This window comes from Onychostruthus taczanowskii, unplaced genomic scaffold, assembly GCF_017590055.1.
Source record: "Onychostruthus taczanowskii isolate IOZ18803 unplaced genomic scaffold, ASM1759005v1 scaffold152, whole genome shotgun sequence".
Classification (NCBI taxonomy): domain Eukaryota; kingdom Metazoa; phylum Chordata; class Aves; order Passeriformes; family Passeridae; genus Onychostruthus; species Onychostruthus taczanowskii.
The window spans coordinates 810561-829948 of NW_024498708.1; the positions used below are offsets into that span (position 1 = coordinate 810561).

At 41.9% G+C, this 19388-nt stretch overlaps 1 protein-coding gene across 7 annotated transcripts in view; it reads left to right on the plus strand.

Annotated features, from left to right (window-relative positions):
• Positions 1–19388, plus strand: part of TLK2 (tousled like kinase 2) — a 43294-nt gene that overhangs the window by 15095 nt on the left and 8811 nt on the right. For 6 of the 7 annotated variants that reach the window (XM_041399025.1, XM_041399028.1, XM_041399027.1 and 3 more), the window contains 10 exons: positions 580–675; positions 3340–3507; positions 4067–4162; positions 6951–7043; positions 8608–8718; positions 9858–9994; positions 11366–11518; positions 15304–15370; positions 17229–17326; positions 17698–17779. In XM_041399025.1, the coding sequence (XP_041254959.1) occupies positions 580–675; positions 3340–3507; positions 4067–4162; positions 6951–7043; positions 8608–8718; positions 9858–9994; positions 11366–11518; positions 15304–15370; positions 17229–17326; positions 17698–17779 (1101 nt within the window). The remainder of the gene's footprint in view (positions 1–579; positions 676–3339; positions 3508–4066; positions 4163–6950; positions 7044–8607; positions 8719–9857; positions 9995–11365; positions 11519–15303; positions 15371–17228; positions 17327–17697; positions 17780–19388) is intronic. The other variant, XM_041399024.1, reaches the window with a different exon arrangement.

Below are 19388 nucleotides of genomic sequence, written 5' to 3' on the forward strand. Positions count from 1 at the left end.
TCCAGAGCTGTAGCTTTTCTCTTAAGTTTGTTCTTTATTTTATGAAGTAACTTGGAGTCAGAAATTAAGCGCTTATTAGTGCTTACTTCTTTCCCAGGTAAAATTTTTTATGAGCAGTACGCTGTAGGGGTTTCTGTGCCAACTGCAGCAGTTTCCCAGCTCCTTACCTGTCCTGCGTCTTAACAGTGACTGGCACAGGTGCTTCAGTGGAGATGAACATTCCTTACCACTCCTGTGGTTCACATCAGACACGTCTCCTCACGGGGAATGGGCTTCCTAATACCAGAGAGTAAATAACTGATCCGTGGCCAAGCATGCAGGTTTATATATTTTTGTGTTACAAAGGAAAATGTGCTCAGTGCAAATACAAGTGTTTGTCTTAGGTACTTCCATTATTTTGAAAACTCTGTGATCTGTTAAGGTTTTCCTCTTAATTTTTGTTCAGTTTATGTAAATTATTCCCTGAAGCCTATATGGCTTCATTTTTAAGGTGAGCGTGTTTCTTCTGTCCGTGTTAAATTTGGTTAAATGTAGTATCTCTCTGGAAATCCTGACGATCAAATCTGTTTGTGTGCGCAGTTTGCTGGGGGCAGCGGCCCAGGAACTAGTCCCGGTAGAAGTGTGCCGCCCGTCGCCAGATCCTCTCCACAGCATTCCCTGTCCAACCCCTTGCCGGTGAGTGTTCTTGGGGACACAGCTGGTAGACTGGTGTCGGTTAACTTGATGGCCATGCTTCAGACAGGTAATACAAGGTTCTGGACAGGCAAGTGTCTCTTGGTGAGTGATTTGGCTTGTTCTCCATTTAAAATGTGAAACTGGGTTCTGAGAGCAAAGCCATGTCTAGGACCCTGGGACAGCGGCTAGTCCAGCCGTAGCTGTCATGAATATCTGAGCTTAAATTGTACAGGATGAATGTTTCTACCATGCTGTCTGAGTACAGAGGGATGCTGGTCCTTAATAAAGGTGGAACTGACCTGTTAGTTACACTTTATTCCATTCTAGCACATGAACTTCTCCATGGAGTTGGGACTATGTTGTGTGTATGTGCAGCACTAGTCAGGGCTATTCTGATCTTGATTGGACCCCTTGGGTATCTTGAGCCCACCATAATTATTTTGGGAAGGCCTTTTACTTCTGTTTGTGTGCACATGACTTGCAAGGGGCATTAGCAAAAGCTTCCAGAGAAATGTGTTTACGTGCCCAGCTGGTGCTGGTTTTTGGCATGTAATTTCACTTTACATGCAGCATTTCTGTGAGGTCTGGATGTGAAGTAGTAACAAGTGTTTTTAAACCATTTTAGGACAGAGCAGCTAAAAAAATTTGTTGCAACTAGCAAAGCAGTATTCAGAGGCTCTGTTGCCTGGGCTTTAGTAGTGACCATTGGCTGGACTCCTCTTCAAAAATTTTCAGCATTTGTTGTGTGTCACAAAAGACTGGAGACATTGTGGGAAAGGTTGGTATTCCCAAAGCCAAATGCAAAGTCTTCAGTGATTACATTATTCTGCAGAGACCTTTGCGCAGTTCCTGAGTGTACTGAGCTAAACCCCAACACTAAACGCTGCTCAGAATTCCATGTGTTGATAGATTTCAGAAGCTTTGTAATGCTGCTTGTAGGGAGAGCTTCACATATGCTTCTAGATACTTTTTAATGTTTCTAAAAATTAAAATATATCTTATTAATTGAATGTACTTTCATACTATCATGTATCAATTCACTAATACATCTCTTTAAGGAGAAGTTAATGAAGAAATGGCATCTCTGAATGTTGCAGATATGTGAGGGATTAGGGACAATTCTTTATTCAGGCAGATAAGATAACCCACAATGGAAGAAGTGGATTCTTCCTTTGGTTTTTTTCTTCTATGCTTGTATATGTTGAGTAGGTACAAGTTGAACAGTGTTTCTGATTAATATTGACGTCACAATTAGTTTCAGCCAGGCCAGTTTGTCTTTCTCCTTACACAGGTGCTTATCTGCTGTTCTTTGCTCTTGCAGCTAAACCTGTGATGTTTGCTTATTCATAACAAACTATTCTGGGCCTTTGGAAGATCTGTCCTCTTCTTACAAACTGAATGTCAACAGTTTGATCTAATCCCCAAAAAAATGGGGGAATGAGTGAAAATTGGAGGACACTGTCTTATCCATTACAGGTGTTAGTAATGATCTTGGAAGGAAGCAGTGTTAAAATGTCTTTCACATGATACAAACCTCCTTCAGATATGAATTTATCTGTACTGTACTGGAAAATTTCTGCAATCAGAACTTGTAGAGGAATTGTAATGGCCTCAGGATGTAACTACTTCTCTTCAAATCTCTTGGCTGATTTGAATTGCCTCACTTCTCATTTGATTAGAATGATCTGCAGGTCTTGAGACTCTTGCGAGGCCACTGTCAGGCACAAGCATTCTTTTGGGGAAGGAAGCGCACACTTGGAATTGGTTATGTTAACTGTTAATTGGAAATGTTAACTGGAAAACAGGTTGCAATTTAGGTTTTTAAGAAAAACTGAAGCCTGACCTGACTGTTTGCTTTCTCGGAGGCATTTGCCTGGCCTGGAGTTACAGCTTGGAAGGACTTGCATGATTATTACCCAGATTGCCAAGTTCTAGCAGTGATGGTGTGGCTTTGGAAGCCAGGGCATTGAGATGCTGTGATCAGTGTAGCTCAGATAATTCTTCTTGTTAAACTCAGTTCCTTTACCACAGTTGGAAAACTAATCTATTACAGGAGAAAGGAGCTGGCCCTTAAGAGATGTAATGAACCTTTAAAGGATTTTGGTAATGAATTAGTACTCTGCTTACCTTGCAGGAGATGGGCCCCAGCTGTAATGATAGAAGTGAGCATACCCTGATGTCTGGGTCCTAGACATGGTTAGGTTGCTGACATTTAGCACTTCTGACTCAGTTATTTTGCCAGAATAGCAATGTATCATGAAATTGGCTGTTTGAAAATGAGTCCTTAAGAAACATAAAAAATTATAATTGTGAATGCATTGACCACAATCCCAGTGTAGATTTTTGGACTTGAAATCAGTCAGTCTCCATTGACTCTGAAGCACATGTATTTGCAAAGGAAGAGGATGTGTTAACTCAAAAGGAAGTCTGTCCTGTGTTCATCTGTTAAGAGTTTTTTCAATTGTTAACTTCATTTCCTTGTTGCTGCCTGCCATTGGAACTATGACTGCAGGAGTCCTGTGTGAGTTATCAGATCCTCACCATGCTGCCTGCTCATTCCTGAGCTGCTCCTTCGCTGACAACAGTTTTGGCAGAGTCAGAGAATCGCTTCTTTTAATTAAAAAAAAAAAGTAGTTCATTGTCTGTTTTTTGACTGTGTTGCAGCGGCGAGTGGAGCAGCCGCTGTATGGGGTAGACGGCAGCGCAGCCAAGGAGCCGCAGGAGGAACACTCTGCTCTGCCAACGCTGATGTCGGTGATGCTGGCGAAGCAGCGGCTAGAGAATGAGCAGCTGGCACAGAGGGGAGGTGGCCTCTGTTTTACTTTTGTCTCGGTGAGCAGCTCTGAAAAGATTTGAATCCTAAGGCATGTGTCTAGTTAAGGGATGGGGAATTTGAAGCTTTTCTGCCCAAGTGCAGCCTCATTTTTGCTGACCCCAGTCTGTCACCTCTGGTAAGTTCATCTTCCTTGTGAAGAGTTCTAGGTCCCAGGCTTTGCTCGTTTAAAAAAATGGCGTGAGTTTTAAGTTAACAGCTCAAAATCTTGCCTAGATCAAAATGATGTCATCTGAGGGGATAATGTGATAGATGCAGAAAAGCAAAAGATTGAAGTGTAGTCTTGCTGCGAGAAGTGTTTGGTTTAGCCTTGCTTAATCTCAGCTGCTATGAATTATATCAGGCTTTTAAAAGCTTTGTCTTCAGCAGGTTGGACCAGGCTTCTTGGAAGAAACTGACACTGCTTTTACTGAGCTGTATCTCTAAAGCATCCTTAAATCTGAGCATGAAAGTGTGGTGCAGGCCAGACTGCAGCTCCAGTGTGGAGATAAATATATCTGCACAGGCACTGGTGGTCATGCTGAGGGACATGTAACAATACACAACTTTCTTTTACAGGCCCAGCAAGGCAGCCCATCATCTACCGGATCAGGGAACACTGAGCATTCCTGCACCTCCCAAAAACAGATTTCCATCCAGCACAAACAGTCACAGGTATAGCTCACTAGACAACATAGCTCTTGGATGTGAGGTTGAAGCTTGATGCAGCTTGTCTGCTGTGCTAGAGGGTGCTGCTGGTAGTGGACTTCATGTTTCCAGTGAGAAGAGCCAGTATTCCCAACTCCATATGTAACTACTGAATGAAGTTAATTGCTCTGAGCTTTGTTCCTCATCCTGTAAAGAACATTTTCAGTTGCTGCTGCTGGAGTTTGTCCAGTCTGCTACTGAGGCTTTTCTGTGTCAGTGCTGTGGGCAGTTTGTCAGCTGTGTGTGACTGTGCTTGGGAGAAGAACACCTCAGCTCTGTCTGTTTCTGCTCTGTTGTATCCTCAATGTTCTTCCTCTCTCTGGAAGTGAAGGTGAGAAGAAAAACCTGAGTGATAGTTGTGAGTGTCTCTGTTCAGGCGCTGGGTCTGTTCAGGCACTGGGTCGTGGTCATGTTGCTTACAGTACAGATCGCCACAGTCTTGCTGACAGCTCTTTGACCTCTGCAGAGCCCACTCATAGTTGGAATAGTTGTCTGTCAAGGTGGAACATGGTGTATTCCTGAAAGTGCTTCCCAGCAACTTCACTGACGTGGAGTCAAGAAGAGGAGTAGCTCTTCTGACTGCCCTGCTATCTTTTTGGTGCCTTTTAAATTACTGAGATTCTTTTAGCTGTGTTGTCTTCTGTTGCTTACCAGGGTGCCCAGCTCTATCTGCAATGCACCTGGTCTCCAAGCCTGCTTTTAGTCTTCTTTGAATTTTCATCTCAGATCTCTCTGTGTCTTCTCTTGAGCAATATTTAAACAATCATTTCCTCACACCAGTCTGTGTCAGAGATTATTTTGTTGCTGGGAAGGTCCATTCTCCATTAACCCTGCAGGTTGTACAAATTCTCTGTTCAAGGACAGCAATCCCCCACCTGGGGGTACTCACTTGCTCAAGTCTGGGCTCTGTTTTGCCACTAGGGTCACATTTGTTGTCTGTAATGTTAAAATATTGGTTTGGGAAGATCCCTGTTTCCTGACAGTTTATGGAGAGGTCTGTGTTTGAGAATGATGCCACAACTTGAGAACCTGCCTGAGATTATATCAACCTTTGCTGTCCCAACACCTGTGCTTAAAACAGTGGTCCTGCCTGGAGGAAAAAACAAAGGGTTTCTATTTTCTTCTGTGCTTAACACACCCACAAGTTCTGTGTTCTTACAAGACATTACCTAAACAAGCTTTCTGCCAGTGTTGAGCTTCATGATATTCCCCAGAGGTCTAGGTGGGGCATATATGTGCAGGACAGAATCTAGGAAGATGTTCAGTGGGGTGATGAGGTCCGGTACACATTCTTGGTTTTTCCCTCCCAAGCCTATTAGGAGTTCATAGAATTAAAAAATAGATACACTTCAGTGATTCCCAGCTTGAATCACTTGCGGCAGTGCCAGAAACAAATCAGCACGATTTCCTCAGTGTTTTCAGTTAGTGCTAGGGCCCGAGTGCTCTGAGGTGACTTGGGGTGAAGTCACGTGTAAGGGTGTGTATTGTGACTTCGTCTGACATGGGACAAGCATGTCTGTGCACTTGCCGAAGTGAAATAACAGTCACTTACTAAATAAACTTTCTGCTGTTTGGCCACCAGCTACACCAGGTTCTGCACAGACATCCTGCATGGTGCCTCCCATGGCAAAGTGTTTCCTGCAGGCAAGGAAGCATGCACCAAGTTGAGTCAGACCTCCTTGTCTCTTGGGATTTTAGACCCATCTTGCTTGATGTGCCATGCTGGCAGGAGCTCTGTTTGAGCTTTTCCATACTTGGGCATATGTTGAGAAGCAACAGTTAGCCAAGTTTGTCTCTTACTCCATGGTGTTGGCTTCCAGGCAAACTTGAAGTTTGGAGAATAGTTATATAACAACTCCACAGGTAAGCTTCTGCAATCTCTTCTCAAAAATGGAATAGGTGCCTGCTAACACAAGTGTGAAATCTGTGTGTACAATCCTGGAGAGTTTCCTCTGTGTTGACTTGGCTGTTTTAGATTCTGTATTCAGGTACATACTGACTCCTTCCCCTTCGCCACCCTTTAATTGGAGTGCTGAATCTGAAATATTCAAAGAATATAGTGTGTATCTTCTGTTCTTAGGTATAAGTCTCACTTCATTGCTTCACTGAAGGTATTTGAGATGTTCTGCATCCCATAAACCTTTGCAGATAGTTTTCAGTCAAGAGCTATAAAGCTCCTGTCCCCAGTGGGTACTAATACATCAGTTTATCAGAAATAAAAGCTTGTGCCCAATATTCTTGCTGGCAATCTGTTACACTATTTTAAGATGAGTACCTGTGTTTTTTGTCAGGACCGCTTTAGAGCCTGCAGGTGTTGTCTTTGTCCGCTGGTGGTTGTGTGTGCTCATGAAAGATCATAATTTTGAAACTCCAGTTAAATACTGGGATTTGGTGTGGGGTTTTTCTCTTAAGCCTTTTTTCTGTGCAAGCTCTCCTGCATAGAGACCACCAAAGAGTGTGCAAAACTCAGCTATAAATGTAAAATTCACAGGACACAGAGGAGATTTTAGGCTATTGAGAGTTACCAGTTTATGCTCTTCAGAGCTCTGAGCTGGCTGACTGCACCTCCTGTGCTGGAGGAGCCCACCATGCAACAACAAATTTAATAATGGAGAACATTCTTCCCCTGAATGTCAGGATGCAGGGGATCAGTTCTTCTGAGACCCAGCAGGGGGTTACACTGGGACTTTAGTGCTGACTATTGAAACATTATCCATTTGTATTAAACATGGTTTATGGTGATTTTTCCCTACAGTCTGACCTCACAATGGAAAAAATATCTGCACTAGAAAACAGTAAGAACTCTGACTTGGAGAAGAAGGAGGGGAGGATAGATGACTTATTAAGAGTAAGTATTTAAAGTGGGGCAACTCTTCTAAATGCTGCTATTTAAAGGTGCTTAGAATGCTTGTGCCAGCCAGGCTGCAGAGCAGGGGCTTGTATTCCAGGTGTAGAACCAACACTTGCAAGGTAAAACAAATCCAATAATCCCTTACCAGCAGGATAATTGTCTGGCCTGGGGACACTGTTTGGGCGTGCTTGAACCTAAGCAGAGTCTGGGGATGTACAATGCAGAGTTGTTGTAGCTCATTGTTTGTGTCCTCAGCAGTGCTGGCCTTCCTTTGATCTGTTGCACGCCTGTGTATTTTGTGGGTTAACCTAAGAGGTTTCTCTGCAGAATTCACAGAATCATGGAATCATTAAGGTTGGAAAAGACTTTGAAGCTCACAAAGTCCAACCATCAGTGTAGCACTACCACCATGTTCTCACAAAACCATGTCCTCAAGTGCCACATCTGCATGTTTTTTGAACACTTCCAGGGATGGTGACTCCCTTTTCCCTCCACCCAGTTACTACCCTCTTCTAAGTCCTGAGGAGCTGACTCTGCCTTCCGTTTGGCAGCATGCTCACTAGCCTCTCAGTAGCCTGGGAAGCAGTGTTCTGAAATGTTCATTGAGGAGAATCAGACGTGTATAGAGATGAGAATATCCTTTGGCCAAACCAAAAGAATAAAGTTCTTAACCCATTAGTATTCTTCAGTAAAAGATAAATACCTTCAAATCAAGGATTTTGTTTTAATGGAGGAGTTCTAATTGACTTAGCTTTCATCAATTGGGAGAGGCTGCTCTTGTGAAGTGTTGGAAAGCATTAGAAAACACATTAAAGGGAGTAGAGGGAAGGCTTTGTGTGTGTGGTCTCAGCACCTGAAAGAGCTCAGTCAAGCTCATTGGAGACATGGGGCACATGTGTGTTTGTGGGAAACAATCCATGAGGCAGGAAATAGTTGTTTGGTTTTTTTTTAATTCTTATTTTTGCTTTTACCAGACTATTAGTTGGAAGGGAAATGGTTAAATTTAGCTCTGTTAATGAAAGTGGTTGCATGTACAGTCCTGCTGCATACTGTGGTGGTGTGAACCAGCAGCTGCCACTGGGAGCAGTCTGTGTAGAAGGGCTGATGGAAAGTGACTCAAACAAGAATTTACCTGAAAATACAGAGTTTCCCTGTCCTTTTACTCTGCCAGTATTATGGCTAAAGTGGGAGGATAGTCCAGCAATGACTAAGCTATTTTGAGACTTCGTAGCTGTGGCAAGGTCTTAAATGCTTAACAACAACAAAAAAAATTACAATACGTTTGCTTGTCTTCAGTCTCTTTGTACCCTAGTTCCTTACGTGTAAACCAGCATGACAGAACTTCCCTGTTCTAGAGGGGTGTTAAGGTGTGAGCAAGTTAAAAACTTAAAGAGTTTGTCTTGGATGTTTTGCTAAACAAAACCTGTTCTTTTATCCTGCTGGTTTGCTGACTTTAATCTGATCCACATGGCTCACTGGAGAAACTTCTTCCTAAGTGATGCTTAGTTTAGCTCTTCTGAGTGGTTTGAAGTCTCAGGCTTTGTTCTCTGTTCATTTTTAGGCCAACTGTGATTTGAGACGGCAGATAGACGAGCAGCAAAAGATGCTGGAGAAGTACAAGGAGCGGTTGAATCGATGTGTAACAATGAGCAAGAAGCTTCTTATAGAAAAGGTGAGCAGGGGACATCTCTGCAGCCACAGTTCATGTCCTTGGAAACATCTCTGTCTTCTTAGCAGTAAAAACCTGCTGCTGTTGCTTCAGTGATAAACGATAACTGGAATTCTGTCTTGAATTACTTCTCTGCAAACAGGAATGTAATCCAAAGGCTGAAGTGGTTCACAATGTTCAGTTTTGGTCACTTTCCACAGTGGCAGAGTGATCTCTTGCTTAAATGAAAGCGCTCTAAATGCAGCAGGCATTGCTTGATTTGGAAACCCGTACACTTGAAAAGCAATGCTGTGCAGCTCTGGGAATGCAGGAGAAATGTCCCATTGTGCAGTGGAATTGCAGATATGCTCTGGGACATGGGCAGGCAATTTAGACCTTTCAAATGGCAAAGTTGGAGATTGTTGCTTTGTGTAACTAAAAACACACTGGGGACAGTGCCAGGTTCACGAGCATCCAGCCTGGTTCATTATGGAAAGATTTCCAGCTTTCCTGATGGTTAAACAGTGTGGGGGTTTGTTTGCTCTTTCACCTGTTGGCCAGTTATACCTATTGTTTGTGGGTACTGGATGGGCAAAACTACCCGGCTGCTGGCTGGGACATGCCGTCTGTTTGAGTTGATTTTGTCACAGAGCTGATTGTTCTTGGCTGAGCAGGGCTCCCCTCTCCAGAGTGGTGACCTAGCTGAGATTGTGTCACTTCTGGACACGTAGAAGACTAGGACTGAGCTGGCTGATCACTGTATCTTAGTCTTAATAGCGATTCAAGGTACATTTTGTTTCTTCACCTCCCAAATAAGGGCCTGGTTAGAACTGGGCCTGCAGTCTGTCTGAGCTACTGATACAAAGAGACAGTTTTAAGCCTACTGCCAGGCTGATCTCAACTGATCATAGGATGGGTGAGCTGCCCAGGTAGTCCTCAGGAGACAAGAGTGAGGCTGAAATGTCGTGATGGAGGTGAACAAATGCTGCCAGACCAGTATGAAGCCTCAGCAATAATTGGATCAATGATATTCAGCTGGGTTTCAGATAATCAGAACTGAAATGATAGAAAGTGGAAAGAATTGATGGAGATTTAAAATGCAGCACAGCCCTTAGCTAGTAATTTATGGCTTGTATTTTTACATGGCTTTATTTTGCTTTCAGTCAAAGCAGGAGAAGATGGCATGCCGAGATAAGAGCATGCAGGATCGACTGAGGCTGGGGCACTTCACCACAGTGCGGCACGGCGCGTCCTTCACCGAGCAGTGGACAGATGGCTATGCCTTCCAGAACCTCATCAAGTGAGGACAAACAGGATTGCCTTTGACTTCAGAGGCATAAAAAGAAGAAAAAACAGGCAGTTGTGTGTGATGTCTTGCATGTCAGAATGTGAGAATGGTGTGATTGATGCATGGAAGGATCAGATAGGAACTCCTGATAGTGGGGAACTTTTTCACACTGAAGTGAGAAATCCATTTCCACTGAAACTTCCAGAGACTTGAATGAAGTGGTTTGAGTTGGCCTCTGGGCCAACTGTTGCTACCTGTTGGGAATCCTCAGTGCATCCACCCAGCTGTGTAGTGCTTGGGATGGAGGGGTGGACCAAAATCTCACATATATTGTGAGTCAGTCAATTTGATTTGCATCCTTGCATATATTAGTTAAAGAAGACTAATTAGCTTGCACTTTCCCCCACCCCCTCCCTTAAGTAGAAAGTATAGAAGCTTGAAAGAGAAAATCCATACTATTTAACTTGTTGTGCCTTCTGGTAACAGTGATCAAAGGGGCTGCAGAAACCTGGAAATGAAGATCAGAGACCCTTTATGCAGGATGTTAATGGAAATAGTCAATTCCCACCTGGCCTAGACCTTTAAGTAGGACTTGGCAAATTAATTGCACTAGAGAGTTATGTGTGATCCTTTAAAATCACACCACTTCTCTGTAGTCTGATAGGGAGGTGCAGCTCTTGTTAGGCACAGATTAAGGACTTTATAATTCTTCCTTCGTTTATGCTGGAAGTTATGGAAAAAAATACTTCTGGAATACTGCAGTGTCAGTCCCTTTTTAAAAGGGAAATAGGTAAGCAAATGCTTAGGTCATTTAGACTTGAAATTTCAAGAGTGCTCTTATCACTGTAAAATGTTTCAGATAATCTTTTTATCTTGGAGGAGTGACAGTTCCTCAGTGAAATCAGGAATGATGTTGGTTACATTCCAGAGAATTTAGGATAGCTTAGTTGTACTTTTAAAGTGTAAGGATACTTTCTCAGACAGTGCCAGACTTCAGGAATAGTTTTAACAGGAAAATCTGAGATGCTGAACAGAGGCTTTTAGGAAAAAGTGTGTGGAAAGTTAGTGACTTGCCATGGATCCTAGGTTTCCATGGGGTTAGTAACTCCTTTGGATGTCCTCTGTATGAATTAAGCCTTTCACTTACTGGAATATTTCTGTGAGCCAGGAAAAGAATCCCGTTTTACGTAAAAATACCTTTAAAACTCTGACTCATCATATTTGGCGCATCTCCCTTTTCTGTACAAAAATATTTTGTTACAAATCTTACAAGTGCAACTGATTGGAAATTCATGGGTCCAATCTAGTAAGAACAGATGCTGAAGACAACCAAGTGCACACCCTGAGTTATCTGTCATGTTTTTTCTCCTCTCTGCTTTTCAGGCAGCAGGAAAGGATAAATTCCCAGCGGGAAGAAATAGAAAGACAACGAAAAATGTTAGCAAAGCGGAAGCCACCTGCAATGGGCCAGACCCCTCCAGCAAGCACCGAGCAGAAGCAGCGCAAGAGCAAGACTAACGGAGCAGAAAATGAAACGTAGGTTCTGTGGCCTTCTTGGTGCATGGCAAAGCCACATGCTTTGATTAGAGCACAAGATATCTCATGGGAAATGGAAGCTTCCCCTTGCCTGCAGGCTTCACTCCACGCAGAAATGAATGTTGTGGAATTAGCCTGGCATTCAGCAACATCTTACTCCAGTTCTAAATAGTTTTCATTGAAGTAAAATAAGGATCATTGCTGAGTCCAGACTTTGTATGAGCTTAACTTTATTTTTTTTATGAGTCCAGTAATTTTTTCAGTATTCTGTTCTGGTCAGGTTTGAAAAGTGGGCTCTGACTTTAGTGTTGTAAGTTCAGAATTGATATCAGTATCAGGGTATACATGGTGCTTTTTTTTAAGGAAAACAAAATTGTACACATTTAAAAGCCTTGTTTTTTGTATATTTACTGTGGAGAATTCTGAGTTAAGAGTTTTGAAACCATTCATTTGGGATGCTGAAGCAATAAGATGCTCTCTATACAGACCGTGCATTGAGCGTTGGTCTGTTCTCCAAAATAGTTCTTCACACATACGTGACTCAGGGAAATGGTGGAAGTGCTACTCTTCTCATGTGGTTTTTTTTCCCCCTGCCTCTTTTGAAGTTACTGGTGCTCTAAGAGACTTGATATTCTAGAGTAAAGCTGGGGCTTGAAAGAAATTGAGAACATTATTTTTTCACAAGCTTTTGTGAGTTGGAAATACATTTAGTCAGAGACTTAGCCCTGCCTTCTCCTAGTTCCCTTTATAGACTTCATTTTATTGCTGTAGGCTAATACCATAACCCTCATTGACACTTTTCATTTTTTGTTATTAAATCTCCTGGGCTTGACTTGACCTCAAAGTTCCAGAAGCCCTTTGAATTCTTGGTCTTGTGAAGCAAAAGCTCCCACTGCCTTCACAGTCTCAGCAGAAATGGCACAAGGCTGTATGAATCCTGATATTCAGGGTGCCCTCAGCTCCAGGGCTGTGCCTCCTGAGTGGGATACAGGTGCCTGCAGATCAGGTGGGTTGTGTTGGAGAGCACTGTGTGCTTTCTGCAAATAACTAAGTTGGTTGGAGACATTTCCCCCTCATTCTGGCCAAGGGAGCCTGAAAATAATTAAATAAAACTTTAAAGTCATCCTTTTTATTGCCAGGTTTGAGCTGGGAGAAGCAAATGCAATGTCTGTACATTGATATTTTGAAATATTGCTATTCACTGTGGTAACCTTTCACTTCCAAAGGGCAGGATGAGCTTTCCCTATTTTTGTGGGCTTCTTTTTCTCCAGCAGTCTGCTGCAGCTATAGCGTGGCTTATTCTGGAGACATAGCAGCACGGGTCCTGGTGTGCCCTGGGAATCCTGGTCACATCTGTGATGCTTCTGCTTGTGCTGTGAGCCTGCTTTGGCATAATCCAGCTTTACCATGCTCTGCTAGGAAGCCTCTTGGGCTCCCAAGACTTTTTCTCTGTTTCTTACTGGTTTATCATTCTTCACTGATACATTTTAGGGTGATATTTTTGTGGTTTAGAAAAGCTTCTTGTCATGTACTTGATAAAAACTGCTTGCCCAGGGTATGGATATGGTTCATATGGAGTGTTGTAGCTTATGTAAAAACACTGGGGTTTTTGCAACTGGACTGACTGACAACTTGCTTAATCATTAGTTATCCGGTAAGTGCATTTGTTGGACAATTGTGTATCAGGAACAAAGTTTTATGACCTCTGGAGGGAGGCTTTTCGTTGTGGAACTCTTACAGAGGCTGATTTTTTAGGCAATTTAAATATTAATGTTTCTAAAAGTTGAATGAGAAGCAGACAGCCAAGTTCCATTTTGATTTTTGGTTCTTCTGTGGTTTATGGCTGCTGCTGTGTCTTAAAAAGGAGAGGAAGGTTCTGTGATGCAAATTTAAACACAAGCTCTCCCAAAATGAGTTTTCTAGCCTGTGAATGAGAAAAGAGTTTTCATTCAGAAGATTTTCATTATTCTGCTGGGGCTGGTTGAGATTCATTAGGGCAGCCTTCAGCTGTGCTAGAGGTAGGTAGGGTGTTTCTAGCATGTTTCTGTGAAAACAGGGCGGTGTTTGTCTGAGAGCCCCCTTGACTTCTTTTATGGTTGCTGTGACAGACAGCTATTTTGGGCATTGTTAGCCTGGTGGTGCTCGTTACATCTCTGCCCTAATGAGTAGACTGATGGTGTTTGTTATTTGTGCACAAACATATCTGCAAACCTTGTTGCTGGTTTATTCAGTTTACTCTTTGTTCCTTATACAGCAACAGCAACCAAAGAATCACAAAGACCTAAACTCTTGGGACAGTCTTTTAGATTATGTGAATCTAATTAAAATTCACACTGTGTACATGAATTAGAATCATAGAGTCACAGAATATTCTGAGTTGGGGGGGACTCCTAAGGATCCTCAGGGCAATCAGCAGTTTTATAAGAAATGAGACAACATGTGGCCATCTTTGGTACTGACTTTGTTTTTTATGTATCTTTAATTTGTAATAAGCAGTTCCTTCTGCTCAAGATTCTTTCATAGGGAACTTGGTTTATGAGTTTTTCATTAAATTTATCAGGTAACAACTGCCTTAGGACTTGTTTTAAGTACCTGGACTCTCTGCATTATCAACAGAGGGAAGTTGGGGCATTTCAAGATGAGCACTTGATGAGCTGAATGCTCTCTCCTCTCAATTTACTGAGTAAGGTCTCCCTGCACAGACACAGGACTCGGTCCCCCCTTGAAAGAAGTTGAGGTGTTGATGCTCTGGAGGCCTCCTGCACTAACCTTGTGTGAAAGTACTGTGTAGAGCATAATTGCTGTTGCAGAAATCCTCCTGGGATGTGCTTTGAACTCAGTTTAGGTTTAAGAGAAGGTATTTGTATGCTGTCATATGCAGGTCTTGTTTACAGAGTGAGCAGATACAACTGATAAGCATGTCACAGCTTTATGTTCACGTGTGATACTTTTACCAAATTCCTCGATGGTAGTAATGAGACAATTAATATAGTGATTCATTTTTCTAGTCCTAAAGACCTCAGCGTGTCATTGCATTTCACTAGTGATGGGCTCTGTCACTGTTTTAGTGTAAGGCTTTTCTTTGTCCTACGTAGCATGCTTGGCATGGAAAAGAGGTCGAAAACATTATGAAACTTCTTTTGACCAACCACCTAGAGCAGAAACTTTGCACATAATTTACTATCAATAAAATAGGGATTATTCCCCTTATCACATTGCTTCTCCTAACTACATGTGAGGTCAAAAATATGGTGAAGTAGATTTCAAAAGGTTTCCCTGGAAGCTACTTGGCAGAACCTGAAGCAGGAAAAAGTTCTGAATCCCGGGTCTTTGCTCTGTTTGCAGTGGCTGTGTGGCCAGGTGTGCTTCTAGTCTCAGAGTGAATGCTGGATTGAATTATCCAGCTTTTATTACAAAGAAAAATTTGAAAATGAGTCAGTAAAGCAAACTTTACATGGAAAAATAAGATGTGGAATATTTGAGCTTCACTTTTCTGTATTTAGATTATGGTTTAGCTGTCTTCTTTAAAAGTCAGTCAGTAGCCTAGATAGACGTTATTAGGTACTTGAATTTGAAGTTAATGGATATTGTTGAGGTTTAAGGTTTTGTTCTCCTTTAGACTGATTATTAAAATATATAGGTTGCTGAGTTTACCTAAAAATTTTTGTGCTGGCTGTTGATCTACTCTGTGGAGTTGTTACTTCCACTGGCATTGTGCATTCTGCAGATTGTTCACTCGATGATGTTTGGAAACCTAATATGTTGAGTCTTTCTTTTTCATGCAGGTTAACATTAGCAGAATACCATGAACAGGAGGAAATCTTCAAACTCCGACTAGGTCATCTTAAAAAGGTAAGAGCTAGTTGCAGCAAAGGCTTTTTGTGCAGTATTCTGTGAATACAAGAGCATTTCTCTGTAGAGGTCACTACTCGTTTGATAATCAAGAGGGTTTTGCACTTGAAAGAGATAGCCAGAATTTTATAATAGTTTTTTTGGGGCGGTGATATTCATAGAAGATGTTCTTTGCTTCACTAAATAGCTTTCTCTATCCTTACAGTTAGGATTTCATGCAGAAATTCTACTTTTTTGATACCTTTCTGTCACTGTGACCTGCCTGGTGGTCAACTCTGAATGTGTGTAACATGAGGGAACAGTAAGGAATGGATCAAGGGAAGAAAATTGTAAAAACACAAAAAAAAAATGCAAGTCATTGACTTTTTCAGTTCTTTGTAATATTGAGTAACGAATGTTATCACTCCAATAAAATCTCTTGGGCTGTTGCAAACTAGTCCTGTTCAGGCAGCGGCAATGCATGTTTGTTCTCTCTTGGCCTCAGTAGGAACTGTACCTGCAAGTAAGGTTATATTTAGACAAGCGGTTGGTTACCTTGAAAGTGATTGCAGTGACCTATAAATAAGTTTTCTGGGACACTTCAACAGTTGAAATTCTGGGGAGAAAAGATGTCTTCTGCCATTTCCTGGTTAGGTGTGATCTTTGCTAAGGCCAAGGTGTTTTGTTTTGGAAAGGAACCAAAGAAGAAGTAAATGTCTTGTTGGAGCGCCCCTTCCTTTCTCAGGTGGTGCTCGAGCTCTGTGTTTAGTTTTTTTCCTGTCGCCTTGGCACACAAGCTCAATGCAAGGCCTCATAAATGCATCTGTACTTCTTGTTATTTTCTGTGGAAGGGAAAGTTACTGCACACCCAGAATCTGCTGGCAGTCTGCCCGTTATGTTTTATTGACCTGTAAACAAAGAGAAGTGACATAGGCAGGAGAATGCTGCTGGCATACTGGCTCTACAGGTCCCATATTGCTCCAGGGGATTAACTGCAGGTCCATCTATCCTGGCATAACATTGCCACTCTGGAATGGAGGAATCCATTTGGAAATTTACCTTAATAGAAAGTGAAGTAATGTGTTGGGATTGAGGCATTGTCTGAAGCTGTGCTTATCCTTCTCCACGTTTGGAAACTGGCTCATTCTTTATGTCTAAAAATAGAATCAGTTGGAAAGGGAAGGAGTGGAGTCACAAGACAGATGGGTAACAGTGTCCCCTGAGTCACATACACAAATTGTACTGCTCAGGGAGCATGTTTGAATTGAGGTTTGCAGCCCTGGCCACAGTGATGTGAATTCTCATGTCATTTTTGAGGGCATCAGAACTTCCAGCTAGACAAACATGATGTCAGAACTTCCATGTGACATTGAGCAACACTCTGACCTGTTTGAGCAGTTACCACTAGTAGAATATAATGTCATTCTCTCACACTTCCCATCCTGTCCAGATGCTGCCCCATCCCATGTGTCATCATGACATCCCTGTTCTTACTGCTGAGGGCTGTCTTCTTTCTCTTGTTCCACCAGAATTGAAATTCCTTCAAAAAACAGCTGCATGGCACTTATTCATGGAAAGAGTGAGACCACAGCAACAAGGCTTCTTAATTACACAAAATGCTATAAACAAGGAGGTGTAAAGATATGTCTCCTCCTGTCTGTGTAGGTGTGAACAGAACTGCCCAGTCAGTTTTCATTCCTGTTACTTGCCACATGACTGCAAATTGACTCTGACCATCTCTCTGATCTCACAGACAAGTTTTATGCCAATAACCTCTTCAGAAATGGAATTGCCTTTGTATTTCCATAAGTCAGGTGGAAACACTACCTGCAGTACCTTACAGAGTGTTGTGTTTTCTTTTTGTTTTTTCCTTGTGCAGGAAGAAGCTGAGATCCAGGCAGAGCTGGAACGGCTAGAGAGGGTTAGAAATCTGCACATCAGGGAATTGAAAAGGATACACAATGAAGATAATTCACAGTAAGCACATGGGATTCAGGGATAAGAACTTAAAGTAATTTTTTGTTTTCTTCATAACGAGAAACAGTGTTCATAATCTTTTACTTAATCCTTTTTAAATTGATGTTATAACTCAATAGTCACTTGATTGTGGGGTGGTACGGGTATAGCTTGAAGTTCATGTAAGACAGGCTTCCACGTCCACCAAGGTGCCCTTAAATAGTCTTTCATTGGTGCAGTGATCAAATAGCATCAAATTTGTCAGTCATTAACACAATTATATTTCTCTGTCTAAAAGTGAAAACGTAATTTCTTGGATGTGCAGTAACTGTAATTTATTGTGCAGAGGAGGTCATTATTTCTGTCTTCTTAAACTGTGTCTTTCTTACCAGATTTAAAGACCATCCAACGCTAAATGATAGATATTTGTTGCTACATCTTCTGGGTAGAGGTGGCTTCAGTGAAGTATATAAGGTAACTTGGAAGTGGCAATCTGTTGTAATCTAGATCTGCAGGAAGCAGAGTTTTTACATTTGTTTTCTCAATGCTTTATGAGTTATGAAGGGAAGAAAGAAATACAAAGGTCATGGTGCATCTGGCTTGGATTATACCTCAGAGTTGAGATTTTCAAGGTGCTGGCCTTGCCCTCAGGGGTCAAATTTCCTTCAAACGTGTGTCAAAAAGTGTTGCACCAAGTCTTCAATTTTTGTTAGGACAGAGAAGAAAACCACTTGTTTCTTCAAATTCTACGCACAAATACCTGCAGTGGCTAAGCCTTACTGAGATGGCACAGCAAGTCTGAACATCTCTGTAAATAAGTGAAAATAACTCCAGTAATAAGAGCAAAGCCTGTACTTCCTGAGGGTACAAGGCTCTTGTGCTTCTTTTTCTTGTGCCTTCATTTTACCCTCTGAAATGGCAGACTGGGGGCAGTGTGTGTGTGTAGTTTTGGGAATTCCTTAGAGCTGAGGATTCCTGGTGTCAACACACTTAACAGCCAAGACCTGGGGTACTTTGGTGCTTGTTATTTGACTATTACACTTAGAGCTATTCCAGTTCTCAGAAATTCCCCATTTGTACTCAAAAGTTTAGAATTCATGTTGAATTTGTCTATAATGGAAATAATTGTGCCAGTGCAAATATTGGAAACTTCGTGGTGCTTTGTTTTGATGCAGCACAACAATAGAACCTAAACTAAGGGGACTAGACTGCTCAGATGGGGGCAGGGGATGGGGAAGTGTGAGCTGTGTCTAAGTACTTTGAACTGCTTTGCTGACTAAGCAGAAAGTTTTGGCTCCACAGATGAAAGCAAGAGGGCATGAATGTTTCCTACATGCCTGCTCTTAAGAGCTGTAACTGTTATTAAAACAAAGAAGTGCTTAGCCCTTCCTCTTGGCCAATCTATTAAGCATTAGGAATTAAGTAGACAACTTTTGAGATGAACACACATTATGCCTGTTTGCTTACCACAGCATTTTGTCCTGTCCTGGAAATCATTATATTATTGTTGATGCTCTCAGGCAAGGTAGAAGATTTCTGCATTGCTCTGTGAGTGCATTTTTAGAGGTCCATTTATTAAGGACTGTTTAAATAATAAAGAGGTGGAGGGAAGGATAAAGCACAAGATCACACAGCTCTGCTAAGTTCTTGAATTCTCCAGCTTTTATATGTGCTGAAACATTATGCTCTAAGTTGGAGAGCTGAGCTACCAGTGTGAAACAAAGCATTGAAAAATCTTCTGTATTTTGTTGGTTGTGTTTTATTAATCCAAGTGTAGAAAATGAATTTTGGACTTGGGACAATAATACCAGCGTCTTTCCCAGTATAACAACTGACTGTATTTTGGTAATTTGGTCTTCCTGGTCCGTTTGTAACTCTGGTAGTAAAATGCCAAAATCAATGCAGTGCGAGTTAGATCCCGTGGGGAAGGTCAGATCAAAGTGCAGAATATTCAGTTGTTTTCAAAGTTGCTTGAATTCATTAGTGCAACTTATCAAATCAAAATGTGGGTTTGCTTTTCCCTCACTCTGTTTTAATGCTGATTTCCTCGGTGGGGATATTGGTGTTAGAGCTTGTCTGCTTT